This window comes from Perca fluviatilis, chromosome 7 (genome assembly GCF_010015445.1).
Source record: "Perca fluviatilis chromosome 7, GENO_Pfluv_1.0, whole genome shotgun sequence".
Taxonomy (NCBI): Eukaryota; Metazoa; Chordata; class Actinopteri; order Perciformes; family Percidae; genus Perca; species Perca fluviatilis.
In genome coordinates, this window is record NC_053118.1 from 19927818 (window position 1) to 19946629 (window position 18812).

The 18812-nt window shown below is 39.7% G+C and overlaps 2 protein-coding genes across 2 annotated transcripts; one reads left to right on the forward strand and one right to left on the reverse strand.

Moving 5' to 3' along the window:
* Positions 1-884: 884 nt before the first annotated feature.
* On the reverse strand, positions 885-11677 carry pde11al (phosphodiesterase 11a, like). The gene is made up of 20 exons (XM_039804864.1): positions 10901-11677; positions 10019-10177; positions 8236-8325; positions 7923-8063; positions 7700-7764; positions 7331-7451; positions 7070-7145; positions 6895-6962; positions 6677-6769; positions 6308-6358; positions 5999-6145; positions 5814-5921; positions 5186-5295; positions 5011-5101; positions 4099-4199; positions 3871-3948; positions 3706-3769; positions 3314-3388; positions 3074-3157; positions 885-2958 (listed from the first exon to the last, which is right to left on the reverse strand). Exons 1-20 carry the CDS (start codon positions 11675-11677, stop codon positions 2677-2679), a joined length of 2781 nt encoding a protein of 926 aa, XP_039660798.1. The 3' UTR covers positions 885-2676.
* A 3492-nt stretch (positions 11678-15169) lies between these two features.
* On the forward strand, positions 15170-17358 carry LOC120561951 (uncharacterized protein C7orf31). Its single transcript, XM_039805300.1, has 5 exons — positions 15170-15174; positions 15267-15457; positions 15540-15628; positions 15736-15910; positions 16535-17358. The coding sequence occupies exons 1-5, from the start codon at positions 15170-15172 to the stop codon at positions 17356-17358; spliced, it is 1284 nt and encodes a 427-aa protein (XP_039661234.1).
* Positions 17359-18812: the final 1454 nt, after the last annotated feature.

Here is an 18812-nt window from a genome sequence, read left to right on the forward strand (position 1 = left end):
CTTGTTAACATTTTAATTGATATTGCACTCTGTTATCAAGCTAAATTCCAAGTACATGGTGTAATCACAGGACTGCAGAGCATCAGAAATGCAAATACTGATTTCAGTAAAAGCTATCAATATCCATATACATTGAAACTCAAGTATGACACGAACAATAAGAAGAAATATTTTGAACTTCAACTATTAATAATCAGTATTGGCAAACAGCCAAGTCATACAGTGAGCAGATGTTGACATTTGATAAACTATATGTGAGCAGTCTGTCACATACCTGCATAGTTGTCTCTGCAACATTGTCACAGCAACATGTTTGTTCAGTCAGCCCTCAGGCGTAGCTCCACTTTTGCTGTTTCGGGTAGGCAGCACTGGCTGAATGCACCCTTGGCCTTGGCCCTCTGCTTACAACATGTTAATGCACTTTATATTATGTAGCCTAAATGAGTTACTTTAGTAATTCTGTCATATAATATCATCATCATATAAGTGTTCTCCTTTTTCTTTAGTCATATTCATTCATGTATTGTGTTTGTTTTGTCAATCACTTTGTGACTGGTACAGTATTTTAAACCATTTTGGATCCTAGTCTAGTTCACACTCACACATCTGTTGTTCTTGCCTCCCTCATATAGTAGTATGAGTGTCACAGTTTTGTCAGTAAGCGTTCCTACAATCCACTGTTTGCAATTGCAGTAATTGTGAACAATAGCCATGGAAATCTACATAAATGTATAAATCACAAATTACAACAAATATTCAGTTTCTATGCCACAGCCTTTTATTCACAAAACCAGCTGGAGATTGAGTTACTCCCTTTTATCATAAATGTAGCACTTTCTTCTCTTCCTGTCTTCTCTAATAATATTATTTTTTTTAGTGGACAGTTATAAATACCAGGAGAAAATGTCAATTCTACATCTTGCATAAATCTAGATGTATGAGAAATAATGAATATCATTTTGGTAGAGTTTGTGATCGAAAATAGAAATCTTTATCTGTTCTCAACAACAATTAGTGCAGCAAAAATACGCTTACATATCAACACTTAGTATTTCCTTTACAGTAATTTCATGCAAAGCAAATCTCATAGGGCAGTCAAAGGCATCAAGATAATGTCCAGTTTTAACATCAAACATGATACATGCAGTTTCAACCTAATCGGCATGCTGCCCAGAACTACAAAACACTGTGATGAATCTCAAACAATGGAAACAAATGAATACATACACATTCTGCTTTATAAGAACCTTAAAATTTGTACTTTATATGTACTGTACAATACTGAAGTCTTCTAAAGGCATTGTTCAGTTTTTGGAGAAATCTTTCCTTCTTACCCAGAGTGAGACAAACTCACAGATGTTTTTCATGCTGTTGTTTGCAGCTTATAGATATATACTGTAGAACAATAAAACTAGCCAAACTTGGCTCAGCTAATGCAGTGTGGAGTCATCACTAGCATCCTGGGGTTTACTGTAACACATTGTACTCATTCGCCTATCAGTAACAGTTACAGTTATATGTGGGCTCTTGTAAACAGAATGTAGATCAGGCATTATGGACATACAGGCATTAGGCGATTTGAACGGGGATGAGATGCCCCTTCTTAGAAAAATGACCAAAATGCATGCCCCTAGTTAACATTCCACCTCCCTCTTCAGCCCCTAGTAGTAGAAAGTGCAGGGATAGAGGGGTTGTTTAGTTGAATATGTTATTTTCATTGATCCTTTATCTGAATAAGGTGTGTGCAAGTTAGAATCTATGGCCCAACAATGGCTCTGAAATATCAGTAGCCTAACTGTGCTGTGTATTGATAGGTCCATGGCGCTGTCCATGGTGCTGAAGTAGCAGACAGTCCCGCAGGTCTTGGATCTGTAGTATTCTCTGGACTACAGTATATTGGCAAGGGTGGGTTGGCCTGAGGAGTTAGGATGTTATCAGTGACCTTCCTTACAAAATCAATACACTAACATTTGGTCTTTCACACTTATCTGCCTAATTCTTTACCTAGAGATACAAGGTTTTCATGATACACATGCAATTCACAGAAGCTGACGGCAGAAGGCTTGGTAAACCTACAAACATTAAAAATAATGCCATGCAGTCAAAGATTTGCAACTGAGGTAAGACAGTAAGAAACATTCAGGAACAAGATCATGCTCCGGTCTACATTCATAATGGCAATTTGCGTTTTTATGTGAGAGAAATCACAGTGCTTCCAGTGATTCCTGTTTTGATTTGTAAAGGCGTTCCAATGGGCTTGTGGTTTTGAGGCAGTTCCCATTAGAACACATTACAGTAATAAGTGGCCCTCTTTGGTTTCAACACTATTCTCTCATTCGTATAATGTACACCTTAGTAATGAAAAGCTTTCAGATAGATAGATAGATAGATAGATAGATAGATAGATAGATAGATAGATAGATAGATAGATAGATAGATAGATACAAAGTGGAAACTGCCCTTTGAAATTTAGTTATACTGGTATTCTTCACGCTCCTGAGTTTAACACAGTGACACTTGGGAGATTTAAAAAGAAATCCTTTTTGGGGAAGTGCATGTGTTAGAAAGTCACAGGGCATGGGAAGAGTCCCATGTGAGCCATTTAATGGATAAACCTATACATGTATAGCTTTCTTTACTTTTTCCTGCAGATGTCATGTTGCCAGCTGATGCTGGTTAATCATCACAGGAACCTTTGTTTACTCTGCACCTCAGATCCTGACTGCACTTCGACTTTAACTCAAAAGTGGCGTTTTCAACTGGCTTCAGAGTCTCTAGCTGTTGATTTGTTTCTGCATCTTCATGGGGCTCAGGGCTCTGATCTGATTCAGCACTCTGATTGGACACTGAGAATCTGCGTGTCTCCTGATAGGATGAGCAGAGCTTCTGCCATTTATTTCGATTGGCATCTATCCCATCGACCATCGGCTGCAACTTCCTGTTGAGCTTCAGCATTGCCTGGGAGTGACACATGAGAATACAGTTGATATTCAAAACTCCCAAATTATGCTTTTATTTTTGTGATTTTTAAAATGAGACCCACAGTTAACTTCAGACATCAAGGGTTAGCTACCTGGTAAAGGGGTTTACATATCCCATCTATCCACTCCAGCTGTAAGGCAGGTAGTTCATCTTTGCGATTGCGGTCAAATATGGCCTACAGAAAGGGTAATAATCTTCTGTCATCCAAAACATTTCTCATAATTTAAGAACATGAGTGTGTGCAGGCAACTCTGTATGAGATAGAAATCTGTGTGAAAAGTGAAAAAAAAATCCCAGTGAGAGATGAGACTTTGAAAGCTTGCTTACTTACCGCTGGGGTCAACTTAAGCTCAGACCTCTCTCTGTCACCTTGTTCAAAGAATTCACTCGTCACCAGCTCTGCAACCTTGGGACATGAATGCCATAAATCATTATTTCCTTATTTTACTCAAACATGATTTAACATTTTGATGTTAAAACATAGAGCGCAAAGCTAGTAGGTGCATGCCTTTTGCTATATGTTGTGCTCAATTTACTTTTACTTGTATAGCAAGGAAAATTCCTGTATTTTTCACAGAGAACATGCACATTTCTCGAGTCTAAAACTGCCAGTATGAAATAGGTAGAACATGCAAACAGGTCCTTTGTTTAACTAAATTCCACCTATAGTTTTACATTTCCAAGCCCTCAAACATAAAAGCACAGATGTGAGAAAAATTAAACCTGTTTGGATATCTTCCAAGGACGAGTGACCGCACCCAGATCGCATCCTGTCATCAGCATCGACCTGTCGATGACATCAAAGCTCATTTATAGCTGCTTGTTTTATTCTTTACTGTTAAAGTGATATTGGCACAGGACATTTTTATTTAGCACAAAGGTAGAAACCTGAGAACTTCTCTGTGTCCTTCATCTGTCCAGCTGAATTCTCCAGACAGAACACACTCAAAGAACTTGGTTCTGCGCCTTACAATGCAATGAGACAGTCAAGGATACAGAAAAGGTAAAAGACAAAAAAATACACAGTTTTCACCAACCACAATATCCAACCTATTTCAGTTTTATTATATAATCATGACGTATTTAAGCTCTGAATCCATTAAAAAGACCACTTACTCAAAGTGCAAAGTAAGGTCTGTGGAGAGAATAGCCTGCTTCAATAGTTGCATCATGTTGCTATACTCTTTAGAGCAGAGGTTTGCAAAGATATTGTGACCCTGTGAGAAAAACAAATACAATAGCATGCAGTAGGGACACACACAAAAGCAGGTAAGGATGAATAATAGTAGCTATTATATAGTGGCTAATGTCTCCTTAAGGCCAATGCATTGGTAAAGTCATTGCTCACTGTCAAATGCGGCACCCATTATCAATGTTAATTAGCAATGTGTATAGACTTTCTCTGCCCTCTGTTAAAATAAATCAACAGAAAACACAGTTCCTGATGATCAAACTGATCAAAGCAGTCTCATAATGTCACTGGTGGTCAGTGCTGCTGCCTACCAGCACCGGCCCAAAACTCAAACTGCACACCAGTGGCTTTCCAGTAGCCCAAAGACAAATTGTATGTTAAAACTCTCCAAAGAGGGATCCGGCATAGTCATGGATGATCAGGTCCCTTTTTTTAAGTTTTTTTTGGTGTTCTTTATTGTGTACATTTGTGTTTTTGATGTTTTGTATGTGTTTTCGTATTAAGTTGGCTGTCAAAACTTAAAGCTGTGGTGTGTGGCATTGAGCCATTATTGTACAGACTAGAAAATAAACATAAAAAAACACCATGACACCATGTGATATTGAAGCTATTTGTAACATGCAACATTGTATTTGATGCTTCTCTTACAGTAAAAATGATCCAATTCGTTGGCTAATCCAAGTTAGAATTCAAATTTCATTAAGGAGTAAGTGTTCACAATATGTTATATCACTTCAAGTTTGACACGTGCAGCTCCTTGGTAAAGGAAAGCAAACTAAGGAAAACTCATCTAAACCAGTAAAACTGTATCAACATATGAGAAATTATGGTCTGACCTCACTTTGTAGGATCATGACTGCATGGTTGAAGTGATGATGCTCCAAGGTGGCTGACGTCCCGTAGAGCAGAGCCAGAGCAGAGCCGGTCCTGCAGGACAAAACAAAGCAGTGACACTTTCAGACACCTATAGGACAGTTGTTCGTCATCATACTTCAGGCCTGCGTCACTTACTTAGCTTGAAATGCGTTGTTGGTGCCTCGGTGGTCCAAGTCATGACACAGGCAGCCGACCATTAGTGCCAGTATCTCAGCCTCTGACAGGACATCCTGGAAATTGGCTGTCTGTTATAAAGCAGATAGGCATATTCTTACCAATCCAATCATTATCTATCTATTCTGTTTAATTGTATTTATACTGTACTTGCTTTTGCCATTTGGTGGATGTGATGGGATGGGAAGTCTTTGATCAGGAGCTAAATTTGATAATTTGTTTATAGATGTTTGCAAGCTCTCAGCTTACCTGATCATTCAAGTTGATCATTCTTTTTGAGGCTTAACCCAAATATTCCTCTTTTGAAATTTTTCTTAATGACGTTTCTCCTGGTGATTCTTCGTCCTAATGATGTTTTCTTTAGCGACTGATTGTTGATAAGTCCACTGAGACTTAAAAATAACCTCAACAACGTGTTATCCTCATCAAGGGTCTAAGTTTGGATGGGTTTTTTTGGTGGAAATTTGCCTTTATACTGTATCAGACAGTTTGACAGTAGGGAGGGAAATCAAACCCAAAGAGAGATTGCAGGGGGGCAACATCTGACACAAGACTCTGGCATGAGAAAGTTGGAAATCTTGAAACGTACTGTGATCATAACGAACATGCACTGCGACACATTGAAGGCATGTCTCCAGTTGTGATACGCCACAGTTCGATAGTTCTTCCTCACAGTCAAAAGCCAGCGGCACAAAACCTACAAGAAGACAGGCATACAGGTGAATATACATACAAACACACTGCCATATCACAGGACATATACCAGGGCCTCACCTCATAGTCAATTTTAAACTTTTGGACAACACCAAGATCCAGAAACATCCGGAGTGACGCGGTGATCATGGCGTCATTGTCCAAAGAAAAGTCGTTGAAGTGAAACTCATCGATGCCTAACTCATTGCTCAGGGGGATCTTAGCTGCCTTAGGGGGGGCAGAGGACAGAGCTGTCAATCACACAATGCCAGCAAGGTAGGATGCTAAGCACTAAAAGGTGTTACACTCACACTTATCAGATTTTGTACATTTCAGAGAGTTAGTATAGTGATAATGTGCATATATAAATGTTGTTTCCTCTGAGATTACCTTGAGTCTGTCAACTTCTACCTTGGAGCAGGTAGCATGGTAGGACAACATCTGAAAAAAAATTAATCATGCAAAACAGTGAGACATAAAACAGACTAAAACAACTCTTAAAAAAGACACTGTTGCAGATGATAATATGTTCCAAGAATTTTAAATTCAATCTATCTTTCCTACTTCTCTTTATGGTATGGTAGTCTTATCTTTATATTTATGGTAGAGAAGCAGAACCATGCTTTCTGAGGATAATGTGGCTGCTCAGGTTAGATACCAAGCAATAGATCAGAACCCAGATGGAGACGCTAATGAATGTGGAGAGCCACTTTCCTCAATTACTATTTTCTTATACATTCAATATGTTGCAGTTCTTACATCCAGTGCTACAGACTGCTTTGCCCACGTCTTCTTAACTTGATTGTACATCATAGTGTTGTTGATTCCAAGTCCACAGAATATCACAAATGCCTGTACACAAAGAAAAAAAAAAACACATAAAAGGAACCTTAAAAATATGGCATAATGTGTATCCAATGCAACAATGAACACTTAAAACAAAGTTTACATGGAACAGCTGTAATTAAAAAACAAACCTCAAACAGTCTCTGATCTGCATCATTGAACGTCTTCCTGTCTAGGCGGTTCAGAATTTGTGCAACCCCTGCATGAAGCACACACACACACACACACACACACATTGTTGAGTTTCCTGTAACATGAAAACTGGTATCCCAGTGAGGACAAACTGATTATTTCTGGTCAATTTACCAATTATCTGGTGAGTTCGATTCCAGATAGGGACGCATAACACTGATCTAATGTGGAACCCAGAGGCCTGGTCTGCCTGTGGAAGACAGTGACAATGGAGTTTATGTTTGTTTGAGAAATGATCGGGCCCACATTCTTTCTTTGACTATGAAATTAATTAAAACAGAACACATACATTTGTATTTGTTGGTGTTTGTGGTGTGTGTCCATGCATTTGTGTGAGCTCTAATAGGTCTAAGCGGCAGACTATTCTGTCCACACCTCCGCATCAAAGCGTGGGTCCTGACACACATCACTGATGTTAACAGGCAGTCCTGTGGAAGCCACCAGCTCAGCAATGCTGTTATTGATTAGCCAATCGGAACACGATAGCTTCTCCATGCTGATGTGGCCAATAACACAAACAGGAAACAATAGTCAGGTCTGGGCACTTAAACGTGCAACACAACAGCAGTAAATATTGACTGAGTTTATTTTTCTTCCTGCTATCTACTATCTTACTATGGATTTGTATGAATGCACATCACATCCATTTATGGTGTATGTTGCTGTTTTGGCATTCCCCTATGTATAACCGCCCCCAGAATTAATAAACTAATCATTCTGTCTTTTTCACGATGCCTCTTTCACCTGATGTCATGGTCGACGTTGCACAGCGGAGACATGAGCTCAAACGTCTTGGAGAACTTCACCACCTAATGATAAAACATGCATCATCACAACTAGCAGGAACAACATTTAGAAACAAAGATAGGAGAGTTTTGCATAAGAAAATCTACATTTATTAATGGTAAAGTTAAAGTAAATGAATCTGTGAGGTCAGAAAAATGTAAGAATTGATTAAGAGTCTCACAGGTGAGTCGATGTCTTCAAGTAGAAGCACAGAGCAGCGTTCACACTGCAGCAGCGTCAGCGCTCGCTGCATGATCTTCCTAACAATCTTCTCCAGGTCGGTCTGCTCCTCAAACAGGTCGTTGACCACCTCCAGCAGAGCCTGTGGCAACGAGAAAGGACCCTAATGACTTATGTGGATTGCATAGTGTTGACATATGTTTGCATCTACATTTTTTAATCAAGCATAAAAATGTTAATGTTATTATTGATTCTCCAGTGGCTATAAAACAACCAAACATATTTTTGTAAATGCACAGTTTATATTCTCTTACCCTACTCCTTTCATACTCTTTGCGAGACTCAGAAAACAACTTGGCATTGGAAATCGATATTCCACAGAACGGTAGATACATCTGCAGTACCTGAGTAAAAGTAAGAAGAAAGAAAAAGTTCTGAAAAGCATGCATAATCAATAACAATGTTTGTATGGTAAACTAAATGGTATAAAATAGGTAAGAGACAAAGAGAGTGAGTGGGGATGGGGGTAGAAAGTCATGATTGAGTTAGCTGCTTCTCTGCACAAATTCCTCTCAAATAGATTAATGAAGTATTGATTTGGAGAAAGAAGACATTTAGTGAGACATCAAGGGCCCTTAAATGTCGAGATAAGCGGAGATGTTTTTTTTCTTTTTCAGTGTCTTTGTTGTGGTAGTCCAAGATTCCATTTTGCAATAATGACACACACACACACACACACACACACACACACACACACACACACACACACACACACACACACACACACACACACACACACACACACACACACACACACACACACACTGTTTTAGCTGGTAAAAAGGCTTACATTACTGCAAACTCAAAACTTTGTTTAAAGTTGATTTCTTTGAAGTGGAGGCCACAGAACAAGTTTAATTAGAATAGATGATTTTCCACAACTTTATTCTGCCACCTTGTGGACAAACACTGTTGCATCTCAGTGCACCTGAACTCTTGCAAAGGTGAATAAACATAAAATGTTTGATGACTACAGAGATTTACTGCACCAGCATCTCTCTGTCTTTTCAATGTATTTAGCCTACACAGAGTGAGTCAAATGTTGCACCTTTTCTTTTGTATTGCCTAGCTACACACTTAAACAAGAAGACAGTACTTCTTGCATGTTCAAGATACACAATATGTTACAGTTTTTTTGGATTGCTAACATGCATTGTTCAAAATTCTTCACACAGTCAGCGAAACAGAAGTCTATGTGGACTATATGAACTCTTTTCTCATTCATGCACCACCACCTGCCAAACACTTTGCAATCTGCAGCACATTGTTCAAATGCCAACACCCTGTTAAGACACATTCAAAACAGATTGATGGCTGTTTTTGTGCATTTCTGCAGTAACCATATTGAAATATATAGAACATTTTACCAGAATATTTACAATAAAACAAAGTAATAATTCCAAACAGCTGATTCCAACTGAAAGAAAAGACATAAGATGTGATGTTGATGAGAACTTGTGGCCAAATACAGGAGACAGGGCTGACTAGAACCCTCACAGTACTGTACAGTGTGAGTGATTATACTATAGCCTACATGTTGTTGATGGTTTTTGTTGTAATTACAGTATTGCACAATTATATAACAAATAAACGATATTGAAGCAACTTTCTGATTAATTCTTGTTACATTTACTTTAGTAAGTTTAAAAAAAAGTGGCTTTAGTATTGGCTGATGCTTGTTAGAAAATCGAAGAAAAAAACAGTATTTGCTCATCAACAATCTGGAGGAATGAAAATCTATTTATAGGCTTGGGAACTGTTAAAACATATAAATTCTATGAAACCAATTCCAAGTGGAGTATTCACAGAGCAATTGAAAGTGTATCATTCAAAATGTGTTTCCTAAGTGTGCATATATATTGCACAGCCAGACATAGTAATGTGTATTCCACAAGAATCCAATTTTAACTCCATCTCTAAGATGCCCTTAATGGTCAAACCAACTGCAATAATACTGAAGATGTTACATAAAAAGCCAATAAAGTGGAGGTGAATGTATAAATCCCAACATGGATCTGAGACATAACAGCAGCTCACCTTCTCATCATCCTCGGTAAAGGGGGTGCCCATGGGATTTTTGTTGATTGCTTGTACAACACCTATGACTTCTCCATCACTGTTACAGATGGCCATACAGAGGATGGACTGAGTCTTGTAGCCTGTTAACTTGTCTATCTCATCACTGAAGCGGTGGTCCTGGAATAGTGTTCACATAAACACGTTACACATATATCAAACATGCACAATGCCACATTAATACACATATACACACATACACCTAAATGCCAGCACGTTTGACGTTGTAGTCCTGAATGAATATGTTGCTTCAAATATTTGGGGTTTACGCACTTGTGTCACGTGCAATGAAGCTGGAGGCCTCTTGTTTTTACTATAAGCAGGAAAAACTGTAATACCTCTGACACATATCTACACTATTGCAGTAATAGACCTCAGGGGGATCAGCATTATCATGTAGCCCTAGCTTCCCATGCAGCCCAGGGCCATGATATAATGATGTAGAGTGCAACCGTTATGGTATAGGACAAGATCTGGCTTGTGGTATGAATTATAACGTTTGTTTCCCTGCCTTTTTCTTTGAATCTTATAGAGAGAGATATTTATTCTGATGTAATTACCCAGAGTCTTTTCTCCATTTCTTTAAGGTTGAGTGACCCTTCTACACTGAGCGTTCCTTTGCTCAACTCACAGAGTTCAACTTCAAAAACAGCTTTCACTTGTGAATACTTTGTATGTATGAATGTGGCCAAAGGGGCGCCCCTTTATGTCATTTATTCCCAATAGCGAGCCTCACACCAGTCAATCATTAAGCAATAGCTTCACTCACTGTAAATACCTCTGCATTAACTTTAGTCTAAGTAAAATAATGTGTAGTTATCGTACATATGTAGTTACTTTTACCTCATATGCGTTTGGGATGTTTACAGTTTCCCCATGCTCTGCCACATATCCTATGATTCCCTTTCCCCATGGCACCTGCACTTCATTGGAGTTCAGGGTGCTGGATGATGGTCTGACAGTGGTGCCAGAGTGCACATCAAAGAATTTGGACACCAGTGTCCTCTTGTGTGCGGGTCCCTCCACAAGAAAAAGCGAACACCTGTCTGCATCCACCAGGATACACACATTGATCAGGATCTTATAACTGAGGTTTGTCAGGTCCAAATCATTGGAGATATCCTTTACTAACTCCAAGAAAAACTCCCTCTCGTTGGTTTCCTTAAGTCTGTATTTGTAGTCGATGGCGCTGGACGCGTACTGGGGCACGTTGACCCTGGACTCCAGCAGGGCGCTCAGGATGTGCGCGGTGGTCGGAGGCAGGGAGCTGGCTTTACGCAGGAGCGCACGGCGCCTCATGCTGGACTGGGACTCGTGTTCGCTCAGGCTCACATGCTCGTCGTAGGTTCGGTGTGCGGTGGTGGCTTTGGAGCGGGCGAAGTTCCTTCGCAGCTCCATGTGGGACGATCTGCGCCTGAGCCCGTCTGAGTTGGTCGGCCAGAGCGGGTCCCTGGCAGCGCCGCGCTTCTCCTCGGCTGTGGACACTTGTTTCGACGGTTGATGCTCCTTCAACCATCTGCTAACTTGATCACATTTTGCCTTTCGAACGAGATACTCCTCGAAGAGATCTGGGTGGCAGTCCAAAAACGCCTCTATATCCGAGAAGTCAAATGTTGTCATGGTGAAAGCTGCTGTGAGAACCGAATGAGACACTCAAATGCAAAAGAACAAGAGTTAGAGGAGAGGAGTACGGGGTGATGCGGCTGCAGCCGAGTTTTTCACAGAAGTGATGTGCTCAAAACATGTATTCATTCACTCCCCTTTATGAGACTGCCCATCGTATTCCTCCCTGAAACACTGGGAGCAAACGTGGTCAAACAGATTCAGTTTACTTGAGACCGGATCGATGATGCCTGAGAGACGTTACAGCTGTCAGTCAAGTCGAGATTGAGCTGGGTCTCTTGGGGGTTTTGTGGAATACTATGCAGAGGTGGAGAAAAACATAGCGCCTACATATTCTCCTTAGAAATTGAAAAAAAACTGCAGGATAGGCTGTTCACTCGCTCTCTTCATTCTTTACCACCTGAGAAACTGTGCAGGTCTCCAATCAAAACCGAGTACATATTTAATGTTTTCTTTATATTTAAAAAGTGCAGGCAAGACACCATTTTTTTATGTACAGTGTGTAATAAGAGTAAGGTGTTTGTTTGAAAGGGACAACATGACAAATATGTATATTTAAACAATAAAACATGAACACACTCACACACAACCTCTGTGTTTGTAGGGTTAGGGGTTAGGGTCTGCCCAAGGCCCCTGACCCTCAGGTAGGATGTGGGTGGATGGTAGGGCATACAAAAAGTCTGACCTTGACACCATGGACCAGTGCAACAGTCGATGCATTGTGGTGTATTTTGTAGCGCGCTGAGAAACAAACTGCAGTATTTCATTGTTCCGTATGAAGACTTGCTGCACAGGCCCTGTGTCAAAAATATAATCTGATGACAGTTTATATGCTTACTTATAGAACATTCCTAAATCAAATTACCAAAAACTATTAGATACACAGCAAACCTGGGGCTGGGGCCTGGTAGTGGTTTGGGAGTAAGGACCCAATGCTAGTTTTTGGGTCCCTAGCAGGTTTTTTTACCCAAGGGGTTAAACTGGTCATTTGCAAAATTAATGGAGAAAATACCCAATGTTACATGTTTTTCCTTTAGAGAGAAGCAAGTTCATTTATCAGAGTGTTTGCAAGGTTATTGGTAACTATAACAACTACAGATTAAGTTGAACTTCATTTGGTGTGTACAATCCTGTAGGGGTTAAGCACTGCCTGCATGTGCACAATAAGTTAATATTATAGGGTAATCACTGCAGGCTGTGGCACATTTATAATGCTGCAGCAGCAGCAGCAAGGAATGTAATCCGGAGAGCGGCGGCTCCGCTGGGGCAGAGCAGGATAATTGGTTACTGGACTTGGCTTAGACTGCTTGATAGGTCTTGGGTGTTTTGCTGAGACTTTGGACAGGGTCTCTTGGGAATCCCAATTAAAAAGCAGAATGCAGAATATGGGTCTTGTGAGGGCCAGCAAACAAGGCAAACCTTGCAGCTTGGAAAGCAGCCTATGTCATGTCCAAGGAGAGGCAGCTGCATTGATTATAGTATTAGTCTTCCATGTGTGCTGATTGAAAAGTATTTAGATGCAGTTTACAGGGGAGCAGATCAGGTGTGCTGTCCCATTTTAGAGGGCCTGGAAATGTTCTGGGATCTCGTAGTAAAATCAGGGATTACTATGCTTTACTATTATTTCACTCACCAAGGATTGACACAATGAGGTTCCTTAATTGGGACAAAATCTCATTGAATGGAGTTTGAGGATTAATACAAATTTTTATATGAAAAGTTTTAGAAATTCTCCTAACACACACACACACACACACACACACACACACACACACACACACACACACACTCCAAAATGAATAAATCACTTTGCATTATGGTTACTTTTGTTATTTTTTGAGTCTTTTGTGTCTGATAAGTTAGCACTATTCATGCTCAATCAGTCAGTAATAGCACCACGGATAGCGCATAGCCGTCCACTAAATCCTGGAAGAAGATGTTCTACAAAATGAGCACGTTATGTCTAAATCGACATTAGAACAGGATGATTCTCGGACTGAAATTGTCTTCTAGACTTGTGGCTTTTTCTAGGACATGCAGTTTGAATGTATAACTTTTTATGTTGGAGAGGAATGGACACAACGAAAGACGACTCCTGTAACCAAACACCACACACACACACACACACACACACACACACATAGCTTGTATCTGGTGTCAGTGTGTGCTGGCTGGACCCAGCTTGATTTTCATTCCACCCCATGCTTAGTTGTATGAGTTCACCAAACTGTGAATGTGTAATATTATCAGATCCGCACTTGATGACTAAATGATGGGCATCCGGAGCACTGATTGCCCACTGGATATAAAAATAGTGACATAATATGAAATGTCAGCACATTTTGACCCTCCCAGTTATTACAACTGTAAGCCTAGCAGTGTGACATAGACAAACAATTACTTTCCAAAGGTTACAGTTGATATTTTTTCTGATCTTATCAAGCAAAATGTGTGATGTTGTTTTAGTCTCTCGTGTTACGAAAGCTAATTAAACCACACCTCGGTTTAAACGCTATGTGCTGTGGGCTGGATTGGGTGTCACTCACTCCGATGCTATTGTTCTTTAATGTAACACCATCACTCTGGCTGAGCCAGGAATCCAAACAAACCTCACTGGTCACAAGTGAAGATGAGGGAGTCCTGTTCTGCCAAAGAAGGCTTCAATGTTTCTACATTTATCCATTTGGACTAAGAAGACCGCTGTTTTTCTGCCATTTACCAAAGACTGAAAAAATCTATCCCATTGATATCTCTAAACCACTGGCCAGGTAAGTGAACATGACTGTGGGTTTTAGGGATTCTTTCTGATTAATTGTTGTTGATTAAATCTTGTAGTGACAGAGTTAAAACGGTTTTTATTTAATTAAAATAAACATTCATGTTTGCATTAGTATGCTTTAACTTATGTTAAAACGTGTGTAAACATACCATTCATTTATGAGCCAAGCTGGTTGTGTTAAATTTAGGAAGAAACTGGTAGAAACATCTGTTCTCCTCCTGATTGGTATTGTTATTATCACCAGACCAGTGGGTATAACATTCATGATAAAAAGAAAAGGTTTCACGCCCTCATTTAATCATCCTAGTGTTTCATCCTGCCTTCTTCACCCTCCTTTATTCTGAGTCAGAGCGCCAGCAGCCAGATGGAGCCCAGGTCCTCCCTTAAACCTGGCATCCCTCCGGATTTACATGGCCATTATCACTTTGGTAATGGAGGAGCCATCATATCTGAGTGAGTGTAAAAACATTCTGCGTAGAAATTTAAAATGGAATACATAAACTGCAGCGCCAATAGATTGTTGTTTCACTTTTACAGGCATACCACCAGTCAAAAACGATATTACAATACTGGCAGAAAGAAAAGTAAAGTTTGTCTCAATGACCAGCTGTGAGTAGCCATGATTAATCATAACTATTGTCATTATTAACAAGAATGATAACATTCATTTCATTTCTTTTCTCAGCATACCAAAACCAACTGATGTAAATATGGCGTGAGTGCTTTTTTTTTGCAAAGTTAAAAACTTGCATTCTAGGTTTCTTGTGTCTGCCTCAAAATCATTTCATTTCCTGGTTCCTCTAACAGGGAGAAAATGATAAAGATAGCAACTCCAAAAGAGCATCCCTATTCGTCCCACATCTCCAAGTTTGCAATGTTCCCATCCTTCCGCTCTCCAGATGACCCTAAAATAGGAGTCAGAGCTGCCTCCCAACCATTCCTCAACCCCCTCATCCCAAATAGTGCGCCGGACATCACTCTGCTGAGCAAAACTATAGGTGAGAGGGCATTGTGGAAAAAGGGGAATGATAAAATAGATGTTCTTAGAGAGATTTAAGATGTCCTTATTTCCATGTGCAGGTGGTCCATACAGACACGAGGTCTTGGAGACAACCATGAACACCAGGAAGAAAGCTGTTATGTGGACCGGAGAACACGGCTTCTGCGATGTGAGTAATGAAATATGTGGCTTTACATTATCATTAAGGTTTGACAAATCATCAAATCACAATATTGTTCTGATAATTTTTTAAATGCTCTAACATCTTCCTTCCAGCATACAAAGCCATTGAAGGGAGATTACCAGGTTTTCTACCCAACTCCTCCAAAGACAGTGTTGCCCAACCCTAAACTTCGTGACTGGGATTTGTCGATATCTGAGCGGACAAGCAACATGCTGAAAAATTTGGAGAGGACACACTGGCTCACCTCGTACCAAATGCACCACACAGGTAAAGAAGCCTAAATGTATGTTAATATATTAGGGACTGTACAAACTTGATTTGGGGTGGGGAGTGGGCCTGAATCTTCTATTTCATTTACAGAACTATTCTGTTCTCCGCATGTGGCAAAGTACACTTTTATAAACTGTGACAAACTCTCCTTCTTTTCTGACCGCCACTCCTCCCCAATAATTTCTGTTCAGTCCCTGAGCAAGAAGCTGAAAAATAAGAACACAGAGAAGATGAAAGCCTCTTTGTAATGTAATAATCTAGTAATAGGATATGCATGATTTTAACATTTAAATGATTTAAATCAAATACCGTAATATTGATTTTTTATTTTTCAAAGGATCAGGGCCAGCAAATCCTCTAAAGATAGATGACTTCAAGGACAAAATCTGTGACATTACTGGGATGAATTCACACACTGCACCACTGGTAGAATCCTTGAGAACATTGCACCTTTAACAGCAATAGTGACAGTGTGTAACACTAATCCTATTGAATTCCTTTCCCTACAGAGAGAAAGGTCCTTTCCAATGTTTGTTCCCTCTAAACCCAGAGGAGAATGTAGAAGAAGACAGGGGAGCACCTGCAGTCCTGCTGTGGCTGAACTCCTAAATCTATCTCCAGCTCCAAACCAAGGCATTGCTTCAGATGCTATAAACCAACATAGGCCAAGAGAGATCACAGCTAAGTGTAATGAGGCACCAGATCCAAACCAAATGGATCATAGTCAATCAAAGTACAGCTCTGGCTCCACAGAAGCACGGAGCACTGAGCCGTACCAGGAGGTCCTACACAAACAAAAAAGTGAGAGCAAACGCTCTGCACATAAGAGCAGAGGGAAAGAAAACTGCAAAGTCCAGTTTGATGTAAGTCCAAGGCAAGAATCCGCCTCACAGAGCAGCCAAGAGGCTAACACTGCCCCTATCGCAGGTACAGAGCGACCCCTGGACCTGTACAACCGGCCACTTTCCCAGGAAGAGATGGAGGTCAACAAGAAGAAAAGCCTGATCGAGCTGCATGTAAACGATGAACCAAGTAGTAAAATACAGTATTATAAAGCTGGAAGAAATGTATCTAGCATTAGTCAGTCATCTGTGGCCAAGGATCTGGCAGGTATTGAATCACATGTTGAGTTATCCTTAAGGGCAGCTTCAGAACAGGATAAGCTGGCAAAGGGCAGAGAGCTGCCACACAGTATTTCTAACCCCTGCATCCTGCCGAGGACTCCTGTCATGGCGGGCATTCGCCCAGTGGACAGAGTCGGGACTGTGGGTAGAGAAGGCGCAGCTCTCTGCCTCCTGGACCTTCAAAATTCATTCAGTAAGACGAAGGCCCATCGCAACTTTAACAGCTCCATCACACGTGCTGCTGTGAACCTGAGGGACAATGTAGTCACAGGGAAGAAACATGACTTCTATGGGATCAACTGTTACTACCTGCATGGCTAACCTAATGGACATGAATTCTCACATCCTAGTAAATAATAATAATAATAATAATAATAATAATAATAATAATAATAATAATGATGATTTGAATCTTAAAAGCAAGTGAATACCTAAGATTTAACCGCTACTGAATACTTGATGTTGACATTTAAAGACCACAGAGTTTATAGCATTGCAATATTTGACTTTGAAAATCATCTCTCTGAATTTATGTGCTTGAATTCTACTTGAAATTTCCAGAAGGTCATCTAAAATGGTGAAATAAAAAAATAAAAAATAGATTTTAGATGAATTCAGGTAAAACATTCAAGTGTCTGATATTTAAAAAGTTGCTTAGTTAGTCAAATTCTGATTATTTTCTTTAAACGGTCAAATAAATCAGGTTGCTTAAATTGGATTGGTCAAATCAAGACACCACAATTCAAATTCTAACATCCAGCATTAAGCAATTAAGCCTGGAGGAATCCATCAGACCTCTTATATTCGAGTTTGAATCTTTCATAAGGAATTTGGCAGATTTAAATTTTTAGATCAAAATTTTAGAAACTTGAATATACTTTCTTAAATCTGTGTATTTGAATGTTATATCAGAATTTATAAACCTTGAAAAAAAAATCTGAGAGTAAAACCACATACCGATACATTAAAACTCAAATTCTGATAGATGGTTTTCAAAGTAGAATATTTGAATGCAATAAATTCTGAGATGTTTCAATTTCAACATTACCTAAAACAGTCATGGTTACATTTCACAATAAGATACTCAGTTGCTTCTTGGGCTCAAAAAAAAACAGCTATACATTTTTTTCATAATATCCACACTGAAAAGGTTGGCACAAAAACAGAGTAACAATAAAAGCTTGTAAGATTTCTCATATGCTCACAATAGAATAGTTTGTGATTTTCTTTCTCAAGCAACTTTCCACACTGTTACTTGCTCAATATACTATAGTATATAGCCAATCTGCAGAACATTGTTAATTTGTTCTTAGGTTCTAAGCATTTAATTTGCAATATTCAATAGAGCTCAGGATGAATTATAGAATACCGGTCTTACATAAGGTTCTCATAAGCCACAGCTCATTGAAAGGGGAAAAGGCAGCCTTCAAAGCTCACTTCTGTGAGTTCAGCCTGTGTGGACTCTAGCCTACAGAAGGAATATTCAGCGGCTGTAAATTCATAATGCTTTCCAGATGAATACTTTGGTCTTTACTGTAACCTTTCTAATTTTACAGAGAAAAATACTATTATGAAAATGATTTTTTTCTCTCAAATGTCACACAAAGCTCACAGCAGAACATTATGTTGGCTGTATTATGGAATCCACCTTTCTATATCGTAAGTGCTGCAGTAACCTTCTAGCTCGCCAGTGTTCACACGTAATCTGTTGCAATCAGGCTGACTCTCCGTGAAAGGTTTTTTGTGACAGGGAGTCCTTGAACAGCAAGCCTGCA

Excerpts from the sequence above, each read along its gene's own strand:
- pde11al (XM_039804864.1), bottom strand. The coding sequence starts at position 11,677 with ATGACAACATTTGACTTCTCGGATATAGAGGCGTTTTTGGACTGCCAC. Across the intron at positions 7,146-7,330 it reads ACCCACGCTTTGATGCGGAG|GCAGACCAGGCCTCTGGGTT; the intron begins GTGTGGACAGAA and ends TGTCTTCCACAG. Across the intron at positions 3,158-3,313 it reads AGCTTAAGTTGACCCCAGCG|GCCATATTTGACCGCAATCG; the intron begins GTAAGTAAGCAA and ends CCCTTTCTGTAG.
- LOC120561951 (XM_039805300.1), top strand. Across the intron at positions 15,629-15,735 it reads GAGAACACGGCTTCTGCGAT|CATACAAAGCCATTGAAGGG; the intron begins GTGAGTAATGAA and ends TCTTCCTTCCAG. Across the intron at positions 15,911-16,534 it reads GTACCAAATGCACCACACAG|CTCCAAACCAAGGCATTGCT; the intron begins GTAAAGAAGCCT and ends ATCTATCTCCAG.